General features: G+C 42.8%; 2 protein-coding genes across 2 annotated transcripts in view; one reads left to right on the top strand and one right to left on the bottom strand.

Moving 5' to 3' along the window:
- SNX11 (sorting nexin 11) overlaps nucleotides 1-7,524 on the top strand; it is a 17,544-nt gene extending 10,020 nt beyond the window's left edge. The window contains exon 9 of the mRNA XM_023732796.1: nucleotides 6,626-7,524. Coding sequence (XP_023588564.1) covers nucleotides 6,626-6,763 — 138 coding nt within the window. The 3' untranslated portion in view covers nucleotides 6,764-7,524. The remainder of the gene's footprint in view (nucleotides 1-6,625) is intronic.
- Nucleotides 7,525-7,667: 143 nt separating this feature from the next.
- SKAP1 (src kinase associated phosphoprotein 1) overlaps nucleotides 7,668-24,456 on the bottom strand; it is a 287,114-nt gene continuing 270,325 nt past the window's right edge. Inside the window, exons 12-13 of the mRNA XM_023732793.1 lie at nucleotides 9,864-9,972; nucleotides 7,668-8,046 (exon numbers count right to left, since the gene is read on the bottom strand). Coding sequence (XP_023588561.1) covers nucleotides 9,871-9,972 — 102 coding nt within the window. The 3' untranslated portion in view covers nucleotides 7,668-8,046; nucleotides 9,864-9,870. The remainder of the gene's footprint in view (nucleotides 8,047-9,863; nucleotides 9,973-24,456) is intronic.

Here is a 24,456-nt window from a genome sequence, read left to right as displayed (position 1 = left end):
AAAAAAAAATCCCCTGCAGAGCTTTTCAGAGTTGTTCTCTAGTTTTCTAACTGCTAAGAACTTCAATCTACAAATCCCAGGCATCCCCTACCCTCTCCAGTAGCTTTGCTTGGGGCGATCATGACTTTTTTATTGGGCATTAAGGAAGCTCCATGTTTGAAAGTGAACTTGTTTTTAAGATTCAGCTCTTGCTGAATCTTTTTTAACATCCTAGATTCCTAATGGCATAGTGGTTAACAGTTCGGCTGCTAACCAAAAAGTCGGCAGTTCAAATCCACCAGCCGCTCCTTGAAAGCTCTGTGGGGCAGTTCCATTCTGTCCTGTAGGATTTCTATGAGTCGGAACTGACTCAACAGCACCTAATAACAAGGGGTGGGGAGGGCAGTAGGCCTGGAAGATGCAAGATAGGGTTGGTGGTAGAAATGGAAACAGACTAGCTCCCAGCCTGCCTCGCAGAGGCTGCAGGAGCATTAAATTGGGCTGGAGTGGCATCTGCAGATTTATGTGTGAGCAGCCAGCTGAGACGCAGCTAAAGCCAAGCAGATAACCACTGCAGTGTGAGATAGCTACTTTCTCAGTCAAGCACTGGGCACTGATCCTAAGCGCCCCCCTCCCTGGTGGCCTTCTGTAGAAGGCACGTAGCCTGGTTCAAGGTAACCTTTCTTTAGACCTTCGATGAGTATCTCCCTTCCTACTCTTACTACTACACTCTCTTTCCTGATAGTTTTCTCAACCTGTCTTGGAAGCCCCCTGCCCACTTGCTATCTCTCATTTACTTCTTGCCCCATCTCTTCTCTGGAACTGATAGAAAGACCAAATGTGCATGTGGCTTACCAACAGGGCAGTAGGAGCCTGTCCTAGTATCTCATTAGAGAAATAACTTCTAGGGGTAAGACAGTTCCACCTTAGCCATGGCTGGATTTGGAGCTGGAAAGCTGGAGACCTCAAGATTATAATAAACATGAACAATTCATGCTCAGAAGGATACCAGGAACTACACTCTTTAGGAGACAGAGTGCTCCTGACTCAGTGAGCAGAATGAATGAATAGTTTTACTCCCTTCTGTTCAGAGAAGATCTGGTCGACTTCCACAAGTGGAGGAGGAGAAAAACAAGGGGGTACTTAAACAGTGAAAAGGGGCATGATGAGTAAGTAGAGATGGTAACGCTAGAGTGGGGAATTAAGAGACTACCCAGAAGTCCATAAGGTTTTTTTTTATTTTTCTCTCTAGGAGGGGAGGAACACAGAGATGCTTCTTTAATCTTTGGATTATAGGAAGCCACCAGTCAAAATTTCTTACGCACGGCTGTCAAGTCCTATCTTCCCATCCTTCAGCACTCGTTCATACCATCGGTTTCGAAGGGGCCAGCTTGTTTAGATTCTACCACAAGAGCTCTAGCCCAGTGTGTGTCCCTTACCCTGGTGGCTGTGTTGGTGTGGGAAGCCAGGCCCACCAGCAGCCTGACCCGAATCCCTCCGGAAGAAGGCCTGGAATGGTGAGAGCCTGAGGTAGTTTGTTGGAGGCAATGCAACCTGCCTGCTATAAGCTACGAGACTTAGATATATTCAACCAATTAGGGCACATCTGTTCAAACTGCTGAAAGGCGGGCACTGTCTCTTTAAGAGCCATCCCACTCCTCTCCTTGAGTGATGAGGGCTGGGAGCACAAAGGAGTCAGATGCTGATTAAACAGTCCTACCACGGAGCTCTGTTAGAAAATTACTGTAATTATGATCTAGTCCCAGCAGAAGGATGAGTTCCAATCCTGCTAATAACCCTTCCAGGTGCCTCAGATTCTGGGCCCACGGGAGGCAGCATTGGCAGGGCTCTGGCTGGCACCAGGGCCACAATGGCCCTCCTGTCTGGCCTGTGCAGGGAAGGACAACAAAGGCACTGGACCCCACATCCTTTCTTGGCCTCCTGAGAAGGTGGTGGGTTTTTTGTTTTGGTTCTTGACAGAGCTCTTGGGAGTCATTCTGAATGAGAAGCCGTCCCCTATACTAACATGAAGGACCAGGAACATCACAGCAATGAGATGGCAAGTTTGTTGTGAATCTCCCCACTCCTGCCTGAGCGCTGCTGTCAACACACTGATGAACAGCAGGCTGCTCCAGCCCCGTCCAGTGCAAAGCGAGGGAGCCGGTGCAGTCTCCTCTCTGCTGCAGCCATCTCCTGCTGTTGTGTTTTTGTGACCCTGTGTTTCTTGCTCTGAAGCAGTATACAGCATTTCACTTGGTCCTGATCGAGTGTTTGCGCATTCCCCTTTTAGGGAAATAAGGGATAGTAACCACATACTGTAGTTTTAGACTCAAAAGCCTCACTGTAATGCAGCCTTGCTGTAAATTAGCAAGTATGGTCTTATTTACTCAAACACACCATTTTTGTAGTCCATGGCTAAAATCTGCAGCAGCACAGGCGAGATGTTGGTGGAGCACAGTCTGGGTTGCAGGCTCTTAAACCCTGAGGGAGTCATGGCCTTTATATCTTCCCAACCCATCCTTAAGCTACTCCCTACCACTGAAATCCTGTGATTGAGGCATACACTTCTAGAAGGGCCTAATCTGCTGCCGTTGATTCTGACTCATAGAGACCCTATATAGGACAGAGTAGAACTGCCCCCATAGAGGTTTTAAGGAGCAGCTGGTGGATTCGTACTGCCAACCTTTTGGTTAGCAGCCGAGCTCTTAACCACTGTGCCACGAGGGCTCCAGAAGGCCCTAAGCACACCCCAAATGCCCTAAGACAATGATTCTCAACCAAGGGCAATTTTGTTGATGTCTGGAGACATTTTTGGTTGTCACAACTGGAGGAGGGGTTGCTGCTGGCATCTAGTGGGTGAGGCCAAGGATGCTGCTAAACATCCTACAGTGTCCCCTACAACCAAGAACTATGTGGCCCAAAATGTCAGTAGTGTGGAGGTTGAAAATCCCTACACTAACATTGAAATGTTAACCTCAAAGTTCTGCCCACTAAACTTCTACTGCACTTCCTTGGAAACGTTAAAGAAATTATCTAAAATCTCCAGATACTAGGTACTTTCCCAGAGGTGGGATCTGTTAGTGACAGGCCTGGCTTGGGGCCCTTCCCATGGGAGGCATCCAATATGGGTGGTGTGAGGGTGCCGCCTTGGTGATTCAGGCAAAGCAATGCCACCATGAGTAAAAGGGAAATGTCCATAGCATGTTTTCTGTTCCATGATCAGATGCAGGGGGATAAAAGGTGGCCAGCTGCTCATCATCAGGTTGAGAGTGTCTGCAGTGGAACCAGATGCCCTCTTTGAGGACCAGCACTAGAAACCTTGGAACTCACTCCCATCACAGGAGGCAAGGAAGTGGCATACTCTTGCCCATTGTCACAAAAATGCTTCCTTCAGTGGCAATCTGCCAGGTGGAGGGGTGGCCGGCTGTGACAGGGCCCCATGAGGGAACTGAACACACACAGCTGCTGACAGTGGGCCAGCCCCATGAGCAGCCTGATGCCAGAGACACCAGGCCTCTCAGAATGGCCTGAGCATCAGGAAAAGAAAGCCCATTTGGCAGGATTTGCCCAGGAACCAGGCCTGCAGGAGAGAGGACTTCATTAAAAAGGACAGCGCTAAGCCTCCCACCGGGAGAGCCAGGTAGCCTATCTACCGCCCATGGGCAACCTGATTTTTAGGGTGGCCACATCTGGGTTTACACCTGTGGTCTGACATTATTAATAGCTCTCCCTTTCACTCTCAAAAGTGTCTCCGTTTGGAAAACAAATCATATTTACTTGTGCCTACTGTGCCTCAGTTTCCTCCAAGTTTTTTGTTTTTGTTTTACAAAATGAGCTATATCTTAAAATGTATCATTAATTAAATCCCAAAGAGTTGCAAGAGAAAGATCATCAGTTCATTCAATGGAAGAAAACACTATGTTTTCTGAACAGTTAATTTTTTGATAGGGAAATAGGGAGAATAATTGAAATCCCTTGGAAAAAAATCTCTCTTTTTAGTTGTAAGTTTCAAACTCCCTACCCAATCTCTGAAAGTTCTAATGGGAAATGAAATAGCTAGGTAGGAGGGAAGGAGGAGGAGCAAGGGACTATGATAATCCACAAACTAGAAAATTAGTTTGAGTCACTGCGCTATGTAACAGAGATAATCCTCTGTACTGAGGGGCTGCTTTTTCTAAAGTCAGCACCACAGATTTTGCTGGTGCTGGGAATTAACAAATCACTCAGCAGGGAGCCCAGGAGGGCTGCTTTTTAGCCAAGAATTAAAGCACCTCTATCCTTGGCATCTGAGAATGTTGTTTTTAAGATGCAAAAAAAACCCTTAATTTTGTTTCTTTTTGTCCTTGGCTTCTCTTCAACTCCGTATTTCTCAGACTGGCGTTTAAAGGCAGGAGCTTTTCCCCTGCACATGCAGTTATCTTGCTCCTTGCATTGCCACCACTGCTTTATGGTGGTGCGAGAGACTGGCATGAAATCCGGATTCTGAAAATGCCTCACTGGAGGTGTCTAACTGCATAGAGCGATTCAATAAGCAAAACAGCTGACTGAAAATCACAAAGGTCTTTCATTTCCCCATCCACGGCCGATTTTGTCTAAGTCATAACCTTTCAGATGGTGAGTTGTGCCCTTTGCAAAGACTAACTGGTTCCAAACAAGATGGTGCAATTGAGCAAGCTGAAGTGATAAAAAGTAAAAGTTAATAAGAACATGAAATCTAGGCTATTGCTTACATATTATATTTAGATTAAGTATCTGTCTCATACAAATAGGAGGGAGGGTATCTAGCCAGCCCCATTTTTCCACTACTCTCATTTAACATGGAATCAAACTCTGGATTTAGGGATTGAGACTTAATAGGAATTCTCTTTCTGATTTTTATCTACCAGAGGGCAAGATGAAGTTGGGTTTGAATTATAGATTTCTAAGAGGTAGAACCGGCCATCGTATGGGAAGATTTAATATTCAGGTAATTGCAAAACATCTATGTTATTTTGCTACATGGATAAAAGAGAAAACACACTAGGAAAAATGTATTTTAAAATAAAACGTAGCTGAAAAATTCCTTTCTGAGCATTTAGTATTCTCAGGTAACAGAGCTTGGACAATGCAGGCCAAACTGTACCAGCACCAAGTCAGACTATCTAGTATGTGTAAATTCTTATGTAAAAGCAGATATATATTTTCTTGTTAAACTTAGGATCTCGTTTTTCTTATTTTCCCTCCTTTACATAAAATCATGGAAGGAAAAAAGCCTCCCGCCCTCACCCCTCCTATTTCACATACCAGAGCAATTAATGGCGATTAAAAAGCCATCCTGTGTATGGTTAGTTAAGTGGTCTAATACTGCAGTTATCTAGTTAGTCACAGGCAGAGGGGTGGGGATTTGGTTAGTGGAGTCAAAAAGAGAAGTGGTAATCTGATTAGCAGTTGCTGTCTGAGGTTGGCAAAAATGGTGGCTATGACATTGATTAGGTGGAGGCAGTTTTGCTAGGTGAGGTTTAGCTTTGGACAGACTGAAAGAATCTGTTGCGTCCAAACAGTCTCCATTTCCCCTAACAGAGAATGCCCTTCTGCCTGTAGAGTCTCATCAACCCATCAAACTTACCTGTCTTTTCCTGCATGTAACAATGTCAGAGATGGCTAGAATGGTTACAGACTAAATTCCCAATCAGTACATCTTTTAGGGCCACTTTAATTTCTTTTTACATTGTTTTACAGCTAGAGAGGTCCAAGGTCTGAGTGTGGTGCCTATCTGGGGGTGAAGAGAAGTGCTGAAAGACTTTCGCAGTATGGCAAATGGTTGTTTTCTCTGGTCTGTAGGTATAAAAAAACCGAACCAAACCCATTGCTGTCGAGTAGATTCTGACTTATAGCAACCCTATAGGACAGAGTAGAACTGCCTCATAGGGTTTCCAAGGAGCAGCTGGTGGATTCGAACAGCTGACCTTTTGGTTGGCAGCTGAGCTCTTAACCACTGCGCCACCAGGGCTCCGGTCTGTCGGTATAGGAGAGTCTTTACACTCATAGGGTCACTATGAGTGGGAATCAACCTGACGGCACACAACAACAACAATTACTTTAAGAGGATTTTGTTTTGAATGTAGGAAGCCAATGGCCATGCTACTTAGAGAGTGTTGAGCTGTGTAGAGAGTGAAGTTAGCTCTAACCCCTTCTGGCCCTGCCCTAGATAACTACTCTTCCTCCCCTGGTGTCCCCTTTCCTGGTGAGTTTCTCAGTCACAGAGCAGTGGCACAATGGTATTCTGTCCTCTTAGCCACCCAGCCTTTCAGAATTAGGTCCCTGAGGGTTCCTTTGGGAGGGACGGGGGCATGGAGAGGCTTCTGCTTGCTCTTTGTGTTAAACACTAGAATAATGCTCATTTTCTTACCTGTAGGTTGGGATTGGTGCAAAGTCTCCTAAAATTGGAGGCAATTGGTTCTCTTTGGTTCATCTGCTCATATGCTGCCACCTAGTGGTTCCTTCTTCTTTAGCACCCTGTGTAAAACGGAGGGGACTCTATGGACAGTTCTATATGGTCTTTTATCGCTCTCTTTTTTCTCCCAGACATAAGCTGTCCGCTCCCCTTTTTAAAACCTTTTTTCTCCACTACATATACAAAAAAAGTCTTCCTTTTTTTACTCCTAAGGCAGAAAATCTGGACATGAATTGCTGGCATAGAGGATCTTCTGGAAATTGGGAAACCACTGACAACATCCCTGTTTACTGCCTGGCTTCTCTTGGTGATGTGAGATGGGTGTCTATACTATGGTCATTATACAGGTGAGAAAGGCTACTGACAATGCAGGGATACTCTGAATATACAGTTTCAGCGATAAAATTTTTATAGTTACACAGTCACCCATCTTTCAAAATGTCTTATGTAGAGAGGTAGTAGTAATACCTAACCCTTATTGAGCAGTTACTAGGTGCCAGTAACATTTAATCTTCATAATGACCCACTAAGATAGAGTATACCGCTTCTAAAGTGAGGAAATTGAGGCAAGAAAGCAAATAACTTGCTCCAGGGAACATAGCTAGTAACAGGGCATTGGGATTTATTCCCAGGCTGTCGGATTCCATAGTTTATGTTCTTAACTGCTATGTGATGCTGCCTTTTCAACATGCAGATAATTCAAGTGTTAGGTACAAGCAACAGGAAAGAGAAATAAGGGCTGTGTAGACAGGAGCCCTCCTCAAGCATTTCCTCAGCCTCCTCCTGGGACGAAGTTGTGGTAGAGGACTTGTTGTTGTTAGGTGCTGTATAGTCTATTTCAACTCATAGCAACCCCATGTGACACAGTACAACTGCCCATAGAATTTTCTAGGCTGTAATCTTTACAGGAGCAGATTTCCAGGACTTAGCAGGGTTATTAACAAAGGCCCCAAAAGGAACTCTCCAATGTGCTGACCCCAAGGATTTGCTTCTGGCCCTGTCTTGTTTCAGAGAGACTCAGTGCATAATAAAAAATAACCAAGTAATTAGTCAACCAAAGGAAGTCTTAGAAACTGACCAGAACCAGACAGGCCTTGGATCCAGAGATGATTCTGCCCCTGAAAGACAACTGCAAGTCCCCTTCGGTGCCAGGGCTTTTGTTTTCTTTCTGGTCATCCTTTCCCACTTTGGAGGTGGCAAGAATGCCCAGAGCTGGGATTTTGATACCATTATAAAAAGAAACAACACAATCAGACATGGCAATGAACCAAATCTGAAGTTTATTTCTGCCTTTCAAACCAGTTAAAATAACCAGCAACTTCCTTCTCCAAAGGTTTCTCTCTCTCTCTCTCACCTTCTCTGTGACAACCTCATGGATAAGGCAGACGTGGACGTGTGGACATGCTTAGAGATGAGGATGAGCTATAACAAGGCTTATTTAGTAGCAGGTTTGATGAATGTTCCTCTTCCTACTTGTCTTCTTCGTGGTTTACAATCACTTCAAGTGTCAGAAACTTTGGTCTCTTTGGTACAGAGAAGAGTCCATGGCATTGATGGGGGCAGAAGGGTGGGGCATAAGGCTTCTTGATGATCAGCTTCTTTATAAAGGCAGAGTAGAGAGAAGAATATGTGTCCTAAAGGAGAAAAATAAATAAATTTGTTTTTATGGCTCAAAATATAGAGGGTATAAAAGGGTACAGAGTGAGAATGTCCCTCCTACCCTGTCTCATAGTCACGTAGTTTTTCTATCCTTAGAGGCAACCAGTGTTAGCATTTTCTTACCTCTCCTTCCAGAGACATTTCATACATATAAAATAAAATATGCATATATAGTCTTCACTCCATTTTACACAAATGGAGCAAATTAGCATTCTTTGCTGTTTTTTTTTTTTTTTAACCAGCATATCTCAGAATGTGGTCCCTATCAGTGCAGAGAGCTTCCTTCCTTTTTTACTGCTGCATAGTATTCAGTCCTACGAATGTACTATAGTTATTTTACTAGCTCTCTATTGAACATTTAGGTCATTCCCAATCATTTGCTATTACAAAAAAATAGTCTTATGTGGATATCATTTTGCATGTGTGCAAGTACAGCTGTGAGATAAATTCTTAGACATGGAATTGGTGGGTCAGATAGAATAAGGAGATAAACAACTTTAAATAAACAACGAAGTGAGGTAGATTGGATTTGTTTAGGTTTGACAGAAAAATTCCAACCCTTCTTCATTCATGGTGAGGAAACAGTCCTCATTGGGAAAAGGCACATAAAGTGAAATCTTGAGTGACAGGCCTGAGCTGGTGCTTTATGGTTGGACAAGGGCGTCGGAGAGTAAGATCTATCCTTATGTATTTTCCTAAATGAGTTCACTCAGCTGCTGCTGCACACTAGAGTGGGCCCTGGTGTGGAAGATTCCAAGGACAGTTTGTGTCACTGTCACAGTGATGTCACCCTTCACCCCCAGCAATAATGGCTGCTCCCATTTCAGGCCGGAAGATGGAGCTAGCGACATCATACTAGCCTTGGGTACCCTTCATCACCATCCTAATTCTAAACAAAACCCACTCTGCACAAAAGTGACTCCCATTGTTATTACCCACCCAAACCAAGCACTCACTCCCACACTGTTTTACAACACAGCATGGTTCTTGCTCATAAAGCTTAAGCCATATTCTTTGTTGCTTAAAAGTTAATTTGATATGTTCCATGGCCTCATACTGGATTCCTATCTTGGCCAGCTGTGTTACAATACATGGGGAAATGGTGCCCTGGGTTTGAGAGCTGGGATAAAGAAACTCAGATCCATCCTGTGACAAAGTTATCCTCCAATATCCATTTCCCCTTTTTATATAATAATGACTCCCCACTCCTACTTTTAAGCTAGACACATGGCTACCTAGGATAAAGCTTTCTTTGCAGCTTGGTGTGTCTGTGTGTCTGAGTTCTGGCCAGTGGGATATAAGTGAAAGTGGTGTGTGCATCTGTGAAATGTCCTTAAAGGGAGGGTAAGGTGTGCCCGTCTTCTTTATTTTTCCTGCTGGGTAGGATACAGACATAATAGCTGGAGCTGAAGCATCTATCTTGGGCTATGTGGTGATCTTGGGAATGTTGGCCACACACAGTGGAACAACAAGAGAGAAGGTACCTGGGTATCTTGGACCACTCACCTCCAGACTTTTACAAAAGAGAAAAATAAATTTCTATGTTAATTTAGTCACCGTTATTTTGAGTTTTCCGTCACTTGTAGTTGAACCTAATCCTAACCGACACAGTCTCTCAATTTAGGAACAACAGTCCCAGACTCATCTTCTTTCAGTGGTGAATCATCAGCATCACTTTTGGAAGTGAAGAAAAGCTATTTCACTGGTAATTCTCATCTTTCATAGAGAAACAAAGGTGTGGCTGACAAATTCCACTCCATTAACAGCAGTTCATTGATAATGGTTCTGATACCTGGGCTTCATCTTTCTTCCAGTTCAAAGGCAGTGGTGAGATACTCCTTTGGAACAATCCCAACGAGGCTGTTCAGTTCTCCTACCCACCAGCCATACATGTTATATTCCTGAAAAATGAAAGAGGATGGGTTTAGTTGGGATTTGGTCATGCTTCTGTTAATCTTTTCTAGTGGTCACATGGGAGATTCTGTTGGGTGGTTTCTTTGTTGGCATCAGGGTATGAATTGTTAACACCCCTGATGCGATTATTAAAAAATCATCTAAAGGAGGAAAGCAAACTCTTTTTTCATTTTGCCATCTTCCTGTCTATACTGTAAACATAGCACACACAGAGTAAACATTTGATGTCATTGCTGAACCTAAGCAGCATTTCCTTTACCAAGCAGAGTGGCATGGCCTCTTCAGAGGAAGTTGGGTATACCCTAAAATGCCAGAACACTAAAGATATCCAGGGGGAGAGGGTGGTCAGGTCATAGTTCAAATCAATAGTATTTACCAAGCATCTTCTTTGTGCAAAGTGCTGTTTGAGTTTCCACGAGATATGTAATGATGAATTAGAACACTGCTTGCTCCCTGGGAACTTACAGCATAGAGTAATGGGCTTTGGAGTCAGACAGACTGTGATCTAATCCCTTCTTGGTCATTTAGTAGCTGTGTGACCGTAAGTTCTCCTAGCTTTAACTTCCTCGTCTGTAAGAGGAGGGTAATATCATCCCTTCCCTATGTTGTGGGGAGATAAGTGACACCACCGAAGTGAAAACAATGAAAATTGCCTGATACATAGTAGGTGCTCTAAACATTAGATTCCTCCCTTGGAAGAGATGGGAGGTTGAGAGGTACATCAGTAATGATAATAAAAGGCAGAATGTAAGTGATACAAGGGAGGAGCAAACAAGAAAGGGGCTGAGAGGGTTTAAAAGAAGGGGTGATCCTATGGGGTTAAAGATGGGGCTCCTTGGATACAGAAGAGCTTCTCAAAAGCACGGCAATTATTGAACATTATAGGACTATTCCTGAAAGGACCAGGAAATGTATTCTTTCTTTTGAAGGAAGTAAAATTTAGGATGAAACTTTAAGAATGGGAAATGTCACATATTCCGATTCGACTGGATTTGGGGTACCTTGGAGATGACTCTCCGCTTTCTGCCCATCTGGCTGCTGAGTTCTAAAGCACATAAAACTGGTGACACATAAAATTCAGGATCTCTAGCATTAGGTGATCTTTTTGTCTTTTTATATATTGTGATCTCCCCTCCTCCAACTCTGCCTCTGTCCTTCCTCTCAGCAGGTGACCTCTTCTCTAACTTCAAGGAGAAAAGAGAAGCCATCAAATTTGTCAACCTCTAGCCACCAAAGCAGGAACCTTGTACTGATACCCATCCTTCTTTCCTATTAACAGGGGGTGGGGGGGGGTGGTAGGGGTGGGAGAAGAGCCCTCCCCTGGTTTAAGACTGTCTCTCACAACATTACTTGTAACCCTCCACCTTTCTTAGAGAAGAGGTTCTGCCTCCAGTGTAAATGCTCCTCGCATTAGTACTGATGTGTTCAAGTTTCTTTTGTCTTTGAAAACAATTAAATAATCTCCACTTCAAATGGAACAACCAGAATGGAAATAATGAGAATGTTCATACATTTTGAAGAATGTGACCCAAGTCACTGAGTAATCTGTGTAGAAGTTGTTGAATGGGAACCTAAACTGCTATGTAAACCTTCACTGAAAACACAATAAAACATTATTTAAAAAAAAAAAAAAGGTTAACTTTTGAAACCTTGAAAAAAAAAATCACCATTTCATGTCCATTTCTCATTTCTACTAGTTCATGCCGATTTCCAATTCACAGTCAAGCTTACTACACCTATTGCCCCAATGTCTTCCTTTCTTTCACTCTTACATCACTCCACCTAAGCTCTCTCTCCATGGTCTCCTCATTGCTCAACTTCAACTTCTCAGACCTTAACTTACTTGATCTCTCAGCAGTGCTGGTACCATTGACTGTTCTTTAGGTGTTTTCTTCTCTTAGTTTCTAGGATTATAGTCTGGTTTCCCTCCTACATCTCTGGTTGTTTCTCCTCATTCTCCTTTGCAGGCTCCTCTTCTGCCATTCCTCCTTCCAATGTGGTTGTTTTCCAGGATTCTTTCCTGATCCCCTTCTCTCCTGGCTTGGTGCACTTTTCCTTGAGCAATCTTATATGCCTCTGTGGTTTACCCACTATCTCTGTGTTAATAACTCACAATCATAGCTCCAGCCCAGATCTCTCATCTAAGTGTTGGACGCTATCCAAGCACATGTGGGGAATTTCTGATGGCACCACCAATTAGCTGTGTGACACAGTATGTCCTAAATTTAACCCATCATCCTATATCCACCCCGATTCTGACTCCCAAGTAATCGTCACCTCCTGTGTTTGCTATCTCAGTGACTGGTACCACTATGCATTCAGTTACCCAAGCCAGAAACCCAGGAGTCATTCTTGATTTCACCTCCCTCTTCTAGTCAATTCCTGAGTCCTACTGATTGTCTCTCCAAAATATTATTGGAGTCCATCCACCATTCCCATTGCTAATGCCTTAGGGTCATGTCATTGTCATCTCCATGAGGACTACAGAAACAACCTCCAAATTGGTCTCGATATCTTTATTCTTGTTCCCCTCCAATCTATTCTCCATTTTGCAGCCAGAATCTTTCTAAAATGCACATTGATAATGTTGTCGTTCGGTTTGAAACTGGTGTACATGGCTATTTGCGACTTCGCCCCAGTCACTGCCCAGCACTGTCACTCACCTCCTAACTGCAGTGCTACGTTCAGTAAAACAGAACTTCTCTCAGCTACTCCCATGGCCCACAGGCTCTCTCACCTTGAAACTTTTCCTCTGCCTGTTTAGCCTTTTCTTCTCTCCTTCCCTTTGTGGGGCTCACTCCTAAGCAGCCTTCAGATCTCAATTCTTGAGTCACTTATTCTCTGGAAGCCTCTCCTTGATACTCTCTGCCTGGCTGGGGAGCCCCAGCTATGTGGTCCACAATGCCCTGTGCTTCCTGGAAATGTGCTCATCCCACTGCCTTGTATCTGTCTGCCTTCATCTCATAGTCAATCACTAGACGGAAAGTTCTGTGAGGGCTGAGACCTTGCTGGTTTTGCTTCCTGTTGTATTCTCAGCACCGAACAAGGTACTCCGCACAAAGTGGGGCCAAATACATATTTTAAATAAGTTATGAAGAAATGAAGGGAGCAGGGGGGATTAGTACTCTCAGTTGAGCAGATTTAGTTACAACTAACTCGAAGATATTCCCTTGGTGACTGAACTGGTTGTCGCAGGAAGAGAGCAACTGCCTTTGGAGACAGTCTTCCCAAATGGCCCCCTAAATACCATGAAGTGAGTCTCAAATGCAAGAAGTGAGACTACTGAGTTGAACCTTAAAGAACCTGGGAATTGTCTTTTTAAAATCAGTCTTAAATAAATGTGTTCACTACCTCTCCCCTTCTCTGTCCTACACCCACCTTCTCACTTTCTCCCTTTCCCAGGCTAGCTTCTCCCCACAGTCTGCACTGCCTTATAGGAAGTTACCCAGAATTCCTTAGCCCAAGCTTGTCAGGATGTTTTATGTTGGTACAAGTTATGTTGTTGTCTGTTTTCTAATACTGAAGTTCATAAGTTAAGGTAGTTTCTACCTTAAGTTTTCTTACAGTGTTGCCTTGTGCTTACCACATAGCTGGAATGTCCATATCTACAGGGCTTTGCTGTGAAAGGGAAATGCACACTCTACCTTTCTTTTCCACTGTAACTCATAAAAACTCTAGCTTCAGCTCTTCTGCTATTTCACAGGCAGAGGGTGGACACAATGTCGTCTGATAGTCTTTGATCAAAGTCAACCCGCTTAAACCTGTGTGAAGTGTGGTCTTCTGCCTGCCAGATGCTGTCATCTTCATCACCTGCAGGGGCCCAGATAGGGCATTCTCTCTCTGGGGACTGTTTAAGGCCATGACTTTGACTTACTCTTCGAAGCACCCCCTTTGAGCCTTAATGCCAAGAGTAGGAACCAAGCCTTGGGAAGTGCTCCTTGCCAACTTGAAGAGGGTGCAAACAGGAAGCAGATGAAGCTCAGCAGGACACCTGCAAAGGCCAGGCTCCCAGACAGTTTGCTCTTGCTTGAGGGCAGCACTGACCCTGCCGACTGCAGATGTAGTAGCCTCACCACAGTGGTGAGAACTGATATTAGTGGAATCCACTCTCTGCCCTTCAAAACAGAAGAGCAGGCAGAAGTGTGAGGAGAACGGCACAGTCTCAGAGACCATATGTATCCTGCTGTGGGAGCCTGGGAGCTTAATCAAAGCACCTACAGGTCCTATGATCCGACCGTCTTTTCCAGATTTTATCCCTTGGGTGGATACCCGAAAAGGGCTGCAGGGCTGAGATGTTTAAAGCTTGAATGGAAAATTTCTAGCCTTCTCTCCCACTACTACCCCCCATGCATTGCTCCAGCCCAGTCTGAACACCACTAGGTATTTTAAAATAATTTCTACTTTGATGAATTGCTGGGGAGTCCACAATTGCTCATAATCAAAGGGAGAAAAATGCAAATGAGATCCGGCCGAGAACTATCACCACCAAACGTTTATTTCACTGCACAGTGCCAAAAAGAATTAAAACAACATTAAACTCACAGCAATCATGTTTAAGCCCTCGTTTCCAAGTGCCAAATTGCACCACTCTGGATCATACAGATGTTCGTTAATTATGCTAATTTTTATTAAACTATTAAAATGGAAAGAGTACTGGCTCAGCCAGGCAGACCCCAGCTCTGAATGAACTCTGCTCTTGTCTAGAGGTGCTAATTTATTGCATTTTTATTAAGTTGCTGATTCTTGGATTTTAGTTTTAGTCTGGCAGATAGAACCGAATTCCAGGGATCAATGTTTTCAATAAAGTCTGACTTCTTTTTGCCCAGATGTTTGGAAAGACTGGAAAAATGCTGAGAGGCTCCCAGGAGACCTGAAGTCCTCAATGCAGAAGTGGATCTACCATCAAGGTTGGTATATACACTTGTAAGTGACAACGTTCGGGCATAAGACTTACAACATGCACTCCACTCACTAATTCTATATACACTGTACATGGATAGGTAAAGCTAAGATGTTAATCATACAAAACTGTTGATTACAGATGCTCTAGATAAGAATATAAAAATCTATTAAACCACAACAACAAACTGAATCCTTTCACATCAGTGCTTGCTTCTTGCCACAAAGTCCTTTTAAAAGCTTTTCACTTGAAGGTAGTATAACATGTGGCTTGTTCTCATGGATATTTTCAGGCTTGATTAAACATCTGTTTCTCTCAAAACCAACCTTGCCCACCTCCTTGAACCCCCAAAATGAAGGAGCTTTAAAGCGAAGACTGGTTATTTGGACTCCATTATTTAGTTGGAAAAGCTATTGGTCTGGAGGAACAGAGCCTCCAGTAAACTTGAAATAGATGCAGCTCTCACCATCAGCAATAATCGAAAGTGTTTATGGGGGATTGCACACTGCCATAAAAGGATTTATGCTGCTAATCTCCATCAACAAGGAAAAAAAAAAAAACAAAACAACAACAACCAAACAAACCCTACCAAACCTGCCATAAAAAGAACAGCAAATTCTATAAACAAAAAGCAGTATGGCCACCAACCACGGGCATGTCGCACAGCTTGACTCTGCCTCAAGTGGTTTTCCTATTTCTGTTTATGCTTTCAAGACTATCACGGACCTCCTCAGTGCTCCTCCTGTCACAGGGCCCTGAGTCCCTGTGTGGTGCTGCAAATACCCTGTCAGTAGGTGTCAGGGGATATTGGGGAAGGGGGGGACCAGCAGGCGCCTATCATAAACCTTAAAAGAGATTAAATACCCCTACTCCATGATTGCTACATTTTAATTTCTCTCTTCCCTGCTGGTTCCTATTTGTCTAAGCTCTTCCATGGCTCCCCTGGAGTAGCACAGGCATGACCTGGAATGACCATCCTGTCTTGGGATGAGAATTCAATTTCTAGGCTCAGTGAATCCTAGGCTGTTCCAACAAAAGGAACTCACCATCCTCTAGGGCACAGATTCTTAAGCCGGAGTCTGTGAACCCTGGCCTGTCTATGGATGCACGTTAAGGGATCTTTAAATTCCTTGGACTTAGTGTAAAATCTGTGTGCACACGTACATGTGTCTGTCCCTGGGGTGAGGCCCAGACTGTTCATCAGATTCTGGAAGGGTTCTGTGACTCCTTGAAGTTTACAACCCAGTGCTCTAGAGTGAAAATACAATGGTCTTTTCCACCTGGATCTAAACTTTGGCCCAGTGTGTCTCTGCCCTTTTTTCCCCTTAAATACAGTGAAAGAGAATTAAGAATCCTCCTTCCTTTCATGCTGGGTTTCCTAGGCTTCAACCTTCCAGCTGCAGTCTGTTCCCTTCTTAACAGGCTGACCGAGCTTGCTTATCTCTTCCAAGGCACCATCTCTTTAACTGTGCCTTAAAATTTGGTGTCTTCTCATAACTTCCATTCAAATTCACATGATGGCTCTTGGAGCAAGCTGCTTGACACTGTTGGCTCCCCTGAGAATGTTCCTAATAGAAATGTTCTCTTTTCACATTGAATTGGGCTTTGATAAGCCTCCATGGAACAAGATGCCCAGAAAACATCTCATACTTCTGTTCTGTTAACCATCAAAGTTCACTACATCAGTGCTTGTAAACAAGAGAATTCCTCTTCAAGAGAACAATCAATCAGCTCCTAACACAAAAGATCAATAAATGCTTGATATATGTATGGGAAAAGTCAATCAATCACAGAATTATTGGTTTATGATGGCTTATTTCTTTTATTCGTGTTTCTGCATCATACAGTATTATTAGTAATTTGAATTCCTGAGCAGAGTAGGCTGTACTATTCAGGGTAAGCCAAAAACATTATATTTTTTATTCTGGATTGGCCCACAAATTCTCTACCCCTAAAGTCCAGCTTTGGAAATTTAATACTTTCTTAGGATATCATAAGTTATTAAGTGAATTGAGAGCTCCAACTCAGCACCCTTCCAACTGCTGAGAAAAACAAGGCTGGGAGCAGGAACTGGTCACCAAAGACAAACAGGTGCCCGTTGTTTTTAGCACAGATGATTTTATGCAGAGGTTCTCCAGAGGGAGAGAGGAAATGGTCAATTGGGTGGATGGTGGTGGTGGTGGTAGAACCTGTGAAAGGATTGGAGCCCAGTGCTTGGCTGAAAACTTGGATAGCTGGGCAGCCTCTCCAGGTTGTTTTACACCCTGTCGTAAGTTTTTGGCAATTATTTTCTCTTTTTCCCAAAATTCAGAGTTTTGGTCTATAAATCATAATAAAAAGGAATTGGAAAATTTACATCAATTAAACCATTTTCATTTATTGTTACATTTCAGGAAACCTGCTCACCTGGAGGTTGATGGGCTTGGATTCAGGGAAGGATGTGAGTATAAGAAAGGGGACAGGGAAAGACCGGTGGTCCGTGAAAGCAGCTGTGGGTGTCCGGTGACAACTGTACAAAGCACACCCCCAGCTAAGTGCTGAGTGTTCTGAGGATAAGAGGAATGTGTCAGCTAAATGAGGGCCTGAGAGCATTTGAGTGTGAGGGCCTCAAATGTTCGCACTCCAGTCTAGGGCTTGTGTCCCGAACAGGGTGTACATGGATAAAGTCAAGGCCAGGGGAGTGTGCGGGCCCCATGCACAAACTGGCTGCTGTTGGGGGCTGAAGTGTGCACAAAACAGAGTGGGTGTGCAAGTATATGAGACAGAAAAATCGTAAGGTGTGAAAGTAAGAGGGAAGGCGAAACAGGGCTATAAGGAAAGAAAAGAGAAACACGCAACTTGAACTTTACCTAAAAAGGAAAGAAAGGCTAAAAGGGAAGGTAAACACTTTGCAGTTGGGAGAAAACAAGATGCCAAGTGCAGAATTCAGGAACAATAGAGACAGCACCATTTTGGAGCTGATAGAATTGTGATACCATGTGAGACCGGCGTATTAATATGTATTCCATAAACTGCGCAGCTCGCAGCTCTGCACCACTCTGTTTTGCTCTGACCGCAGTACCAGCCTCAGGCACCACAACACAATTTGGAAACAATGTGACGGAAATGTTTAATCTGCTCGGCCCATCTGTGCTGCGTATTTCTCCAGATCTCCCTGAGAGAGGCGCCTTGAATCTCCACATTGCCTTTAATATTCTCCTAAATCACCTCCCCACTGCACTTCAAGGGCCATTGCTACAATATCACAGGTTCATCTAAAGTGCAGTGGGGAGGGGGCTGGGGGGAGGCGCAGGCCGGGATATTTTTTATTTTAAAATAATTTCCAGAGATCGTCTTTTCTGCTTCCTTTAAAAAAAGAAGAAAAGTTATTCTACCGTTCCTGTAAGGTTATTGAGGTTGTTTCGTGCAAAACAGGGCAGGATAGACTGGAATCATTCTCTAAAGAATTATTTTTATTAATCTTGATTCTCTCAGTTGGACATGGGAGGGGGTGAGCAGATGCTTGTTGTCTCTTATCTCTTTTTTCTTGCACCTTGCTGCGGTGATGTGTTCACTTGGGGCTGGTGCCTGTCAGCTTCATGCTCTCTGCATCGGGTATTGGCTTGGTAGTTCCCAGGCTGAGCCCTGACCCTGTCCTGCTCTAAACAAAGCCATCTTACTCAGGACAGGTATACATTCAGTCCCTAGTCTACATGTCCTCTTCAGAAAGGGACACTGTTTAGATTAATTTTAACTTAGAACCTTGGTTATTTTCTCCGTTTAAGTATGAATGTTGGGTGTCAGATTTCCATGGCCTTTTCCCACTTGATTTTGCCAGATTCAGCGATTTGGGGTTGGAATGTAGGAAGCTGGGATAGGTTTCGGAAAAAGAAGGGATGACAAGTCACCATGTTTCAGACCCTAGACAAATGGAAGAGAGTTACACATCACCAAGAAAATTAGGATTCCTTTTGCTTTGTGAATTAAAGAAATGAATAATTTAATCCTCAAGATTGTTCCGGCGAGGGAAAGGCAACGTCCCAGTTGTGGAGCCCTACAGCCTGTCGGTGTGTTACATCATCTGCACACATAGGCGTTTCCATGACAACTGCTTATAGCTTCATTTCCTGGATCCCTCTAGGGGGTGTCACAGCCAGATCCACCTGCTTTTCACCCTACCCTCGGTGGGGTCATGGTAAGGTCACCAGAATAAATGAACGCGGGTACTAATGATCTGTTTACTGCTGTTTATGCTCTGTGTGTGTCAGGGGCACGCACATTTAGAGAGCTCATTATGGTTGCAATTAGAATGCACCATTGCTAGATATTTAACTCCTTTTTCTTTTAAATTAGCATTTTAATAACATTCTTTGAGCAGAGAAACAAAATGACCATTTTTCACGGACAAACTTCTAGCTGTAGGTACAACTTTAATGGCAAAGTTGTGAAGGGGAAAGAAGGAAGAAAAAAAAAGGCCATTTTTACTACTTTCACCCTCCTCCTTACCAAAAGGATATTTTTATTTGCTTTCTAACACACTCAATTTCCTAAATTTGTTTTGAATCCAATTATTTTGGGTGGTTTAAAGTACTGCACTCTTATTGGACAGAAATTAGCAGCGATTGAAATTAACTTTCTATGTGACCTGTGAAAGGGGCTAAAATAATTACAAGTGTGTATAAGAAACCCTTTCTCCAAAAGATCCTTGCTGCTGGATCAGGCTGTGTTCCAATGATTACCATTATCAAAATATCTTTATACAGTAACTGCAAGGGCTATTTCCTTTAAAAAGGTGATTACAATTATTGTTTCTGTTCTGTAATTCTCAGGATTATTTTATAAAGGGTACATGATGACAAAAATTTGTAATTATAGAAAGGATAAATAAGAAGCAGAACAAATAAAAATAATAACATGACATCATTTGCTATTTAAAAATGGCAAGATCTTGGAGCGTCAAAAAGCAGGAGACAGGGAATAGGAAACATACAGTGTAGAGACTCACTCTGTCAGAGTGTTCTACGAGGCATTGCTTTTTAGGAATCAGCCAACACCTTTTCTAGGTGTTTACAGATGCTCTGTTTGTGGAAAGTAGAGTGAAAAATAACAATTTGAATGTTTCGATTATCTTTCCTAGTCCGTTCCATTTTCATTATTTATTTCCTATAAATCGGGACCTTGCTGAACATAATTCTGCAGACAAGGAGGTGGATGGGACAGCCAATGTGAACGAGGAGATAGATGGTGGGTGCGTGTAAGATAGATGCTATGCGTTTATGAAAAGGAGCAGTATGTCTGCATGTGAACATCCACAAAGTAGAGCAAGCAAGCGTGTAAACTATAACGGGTATTTATAGGCGGGAAAAAAGGTTCCAGGAAGACTGTGTGGGAACAAGCACAGAGCCCGAAAAGGTTTGCTTTTTTCTACCCTCCTGGAATCCACGTCCAAGTTCCACCTAAGATGTCCCATGTTTGCTGGGGCTCCTGTGAAACCTCACAAGCCTTTCCATGACAACAGACGGGGGATTTCACAGCCAGAAGACTTAGGAGGTCAATAGTTGAAAAGCAAGTGTTAAGAAAGAGAGATCTTTATTAACATCAAAACAAGCCCACTAAAACCCCTCCTGTAGGAGGAAAAATTTAAAGACGCGCAGGCAGAAGCGTTTATAAAAATGCAGGTTTAAAATGCTTATGCTTTTGTATCAGCTTAGTTGCACCTTAGGATCTGCCATTTCATAAATAAAATACGGATAGCATAGACTATAATTTGGTATAGCTACCCCAGGACATATCTAGATGCACTTCTGTTAATTAAATAGTGCATTATGGTTTGTGACAACTACATAGCTACAGCGTAAATGAATTCAGAATTAAAGTGTTACTTAGGCATCCAGTAATTATTTTTCACTCCTCAGTTTTACAAAGCAAATCGCTATAAAATCAAGACGTTTGTTCATTTACAGATGGAGCAGGGTGGTTGCCACTGTTTTTTTCTCCTTGATCCTCATGCACAAAAGGAAGACAAAGCTCAGTGTCTGGCTCCCAACACTCTTAGCTTATGAGCCACATCACAAAGAAAAACACATCCTCTTGACTATAATGTGAAATGCTGAATATTAATTGCTGGATTATGCTTATCTTTCTAGCCGGGTTCTGTCTTTTAACAATTATTCTGATGGGCTGCAGTCTTGCACTGCCAGGAGATTTTTCTCCTTTGTTTAACAGTTAAAAACCTATTTGATTTAATTAAAAAAAAAAAATCTTAAAGTTCATGACGCTCGTTGAAGTCTTCAGCATTTGGAAATCTTTCCAAATATAGAATATTACTGGGAACAGAGAAACTGCCGAAGCTCTTTGCTAAAAAATGATGTGCATTTCTGCATCTAAAAGAAAAAAAAATTTTTTTTTCATTCCAGCAACATTAATGTTTCCTTAATGAAACTGGAGAGAGCATTATAATTTGATATAACCAATTGGTTAGTTTAAATGTCATTTCACTAGCAAATCATGAGAAAGGTTCAGAATATTCACATCTATCAGGCACAGATTTTCACTCAAAATTTGTAAGATAGAGTAAAAGGATTTTTGTTCAAATCTGAGGGTTTAATTGTATCCTGAATGTGTCATATGTTAAAATAAAAGTTTTTAAATAGCAAGTTTGTCTATTATTTCTAGTTTGAGAATCAATACAATCTTTTTATTAGCCTTAAACACCATACAGCTGGCAATGTCTGCTAATTCCAGCTTTTCTATGTTCTAACCAATTACCCCAAATACTCCATAACTAGTCCTATAAGCTGCATAGAAGTTACTGTCCTGTATGTCTCCACTGAGGTTATAATTTGCTTCAATATTTGCTAGTTGGGTCATAGAGCTGAATCCATACACCACCAAGAAACACTGCCGACAAAGGTTGGGAAGGCTAGATTCCTTTTGAGAAAATAATTACATGGAAACAAAGCTTCTGTGACTCCTCTTAAATAGGGTACCTCACCAAAATGCCATCAGGCCTCTTTGGCAGATTAGTGAGGAGTTTATTACTAAATCTCTGTTTAATAAACGTGCAGTTGACTCTGGTGGAGCTGCTTGTTATAATACTGGCGGTGGGAAATAGAGAGAATGTCACAGTTAAAGACACAAATTTTCCCCATAATCTGTTCGAATGGAAACCTCTGAATCCAATACTACATGGGCATATCTAATAAATTCACAATATTTCCATCTCAACAGCCTTCACCGGTTAGTTTTAAAGATTTATGTGGTAAAAAATTACTCAGTGATGAATATGGTTTATTCTGTGCAGTACTGGAGGTATAAGGAATTAAACTACCGTCTTTAACAGTGAATTTATTATTACCTCTGTCAAAAGATGAAGCCTTTAACAGCATTTGTTATAAATTCACTGCAAAATAAATGGCTGGAGTTTTTTACACTGGAGTTTATAAAGCATTGGGTGATTCTGAGCATTAACCTAATCCTGTCATTGCTTATGTGGTTCTAGGTAAATACTTCTCTCTGGGTCTCATAGTTAATTCTCTGGCCTGGGACTTTCCACCTCACTGAATGGTGTGTGTGTGTGTGTGTGTAAACCCAAACGTCCTGTCCAGGACAACAGTTTAGGAGTAAGAAAATTAAAGAGGAAAATGCCAGTTTTGTTCTCTGTTTTAAAAATGGGTTTTATAATAAACGACTAAGGTTTGGAGGGTAAGGTTGACGTGCAGTTGGGCCTCTTGTTAGCAGGTTTACATGTATGCATATGCACACGCATACACACACAACACACTCTCTCCCTTTTGTCCTCTCTTGGAATGGGTGTCCCCTCATTTATAAAAATTACCTGGAAGGAATGAGGCTGCCAGGGTTTGTTCTAGACGATTGGTTCCTGTCTGGGGGAAAGGAATGGCCTCTACTGAATTTGACCGGTGTATGACCGTTGCCTTCCAGCTGACCCCAAATCCCATTCCCATCCTCCTAACTCTATAGCCTCCTATAGGGGTTATTAATGAGAGAAAACACCATCATCATCATCATCTTCATCATCACAGCACAGTGCTGACCTGCTTGTTAACATGAAATGGGGTAGTGGGACAGCTTCTGCTTCTCTTTCGTACCATCATAAATAAGGAAAGATATTTTCTGATGGTATCCCCATCACCTGGCCCCTTTGGTTAGGTCAGAGGTGAATACTAGCTCTTTGACAGGCATTGGTGAGTTTTATCACACTGATTGGGCAGCCTGTGCCCCAGGCCTATATTCTACCCACTTACTACCCCAAATTACCTCTGATACACCCCCTCACCCATCCCCCACTCAGCCAAGAGAGGGTATGGTGCCTGAGGAAGTCCTAAATGGACACTAGATGTCACCAAACACCTCCTTTCCCTCAGAGCCCTGAAATGTAAAAAAAAAAAAAAAAATCCTTCATTTAAAGCAGTTGAAGGAATTAACTTATTTGTTTTTATGAGGGTTGTTGTCACATTCAACTGAGCACACTTAGAAGAGGTAGTGTGCTGCATTCAGATAATTTTTATAACATACAAATCTCTTTGGAGAGGTTGGGGTCAAGGGAGGGGAAAGGTCTCCATTCTTTAAGTAGCCCTTTGAGGGAGTAGGTGGAGAATACTGGGTTTTTTAAATCCCATTATAATAGTCACTGTGTTATGTTAACACAGTCCAGGTGTGTGGGGAACAGGCCTGCTGTATTCAGATAACCAGAAGCTAGGTTTGGAGCTGGGCTTTGAACCAGTTAGTTATGGCTGGAAACCCTGCTGAGAATATGCATTTCCACTCCAGATATACTGAATCAGAATCTACATTTTCATAAGATCCCCAGGTGATTCTTCAATGTAATAAATTTTGAGAACCACTGCTTTACTAGTGGTTCTCAGAATTGGTCCCTAACCAGCAGCATCAGCATCTTCGCCTGGGAACTTGTTAGAAATGCAAATTCTCAGCGGGGGTTTATATTGAAACAAACCTGTTCGAAACCCTGGTGTGGAGCCAGGATCCAGTCTGGGTTTAAGTAGCTCCAACCCAGTGCTGGAAGCTAAAGGTCACCCTGCGTGATAAAGTTGGTCCATCCTTGTCCATAGAAGGCCGCGGCCATCTGACAGCATCATATGTTTGATGTTAAACTTGACCTTGGCTGTAAAGCCCCCTGTTTTACATATCTAGCGCACCAGCAGGGAAGACAACCCAAAGCCTGACATGTTTGGGCCACGTCTTCCCACCCCAGCTAAGCCCCCACATAAGTATAAACCTTACGGGGGTACTCATTCTGGAAACTGGGACTGCCCAATTTGTTGTTCCAGGGCTGATTTCCATGGAAATAAGTAGCTTGATGTGGCCTTAGAGGTGCCTAAGGGCAACTCACAAGGCACGCAACCCAAGCCCGAGAGATGCAACCTACTGCCTCAGTTTACTTTAAGTCGAAGACCTCATTCAGGGAACTCTTCTCCACTCTCGTCAATTGGGAAAGAGTTTCTCTTTCTTTTTAATTCACTCTTATCTGCTGAACAGCACTCATGTTCCACCATAAATCACTTCTGGAATTGGAGGCTTATTATTATTATTTTTTATTAATTTTTTTTTA

The sequence above is a fragment of the Trichechus manatus genome, unplaced genomic scaffold (genome assembly GCF_000243295.1).
Source record: "Trichechus manatus latirostris isolate Lorelei unplaced genomic scaffold, TriManLat1.0 scaffold00054, whole genome shotgun sequence".
NCBI lineage: Eukaryota > Metazoa > Chordata > Mammalia > Sirenia > Trichechidae > Trichechus > Trichechus manatus.
The sequence above is the reverse complement of the archived record's forward strand: the minus strand, read 5'-3'. Positions and strand labels throughout refer to the sequence as shown.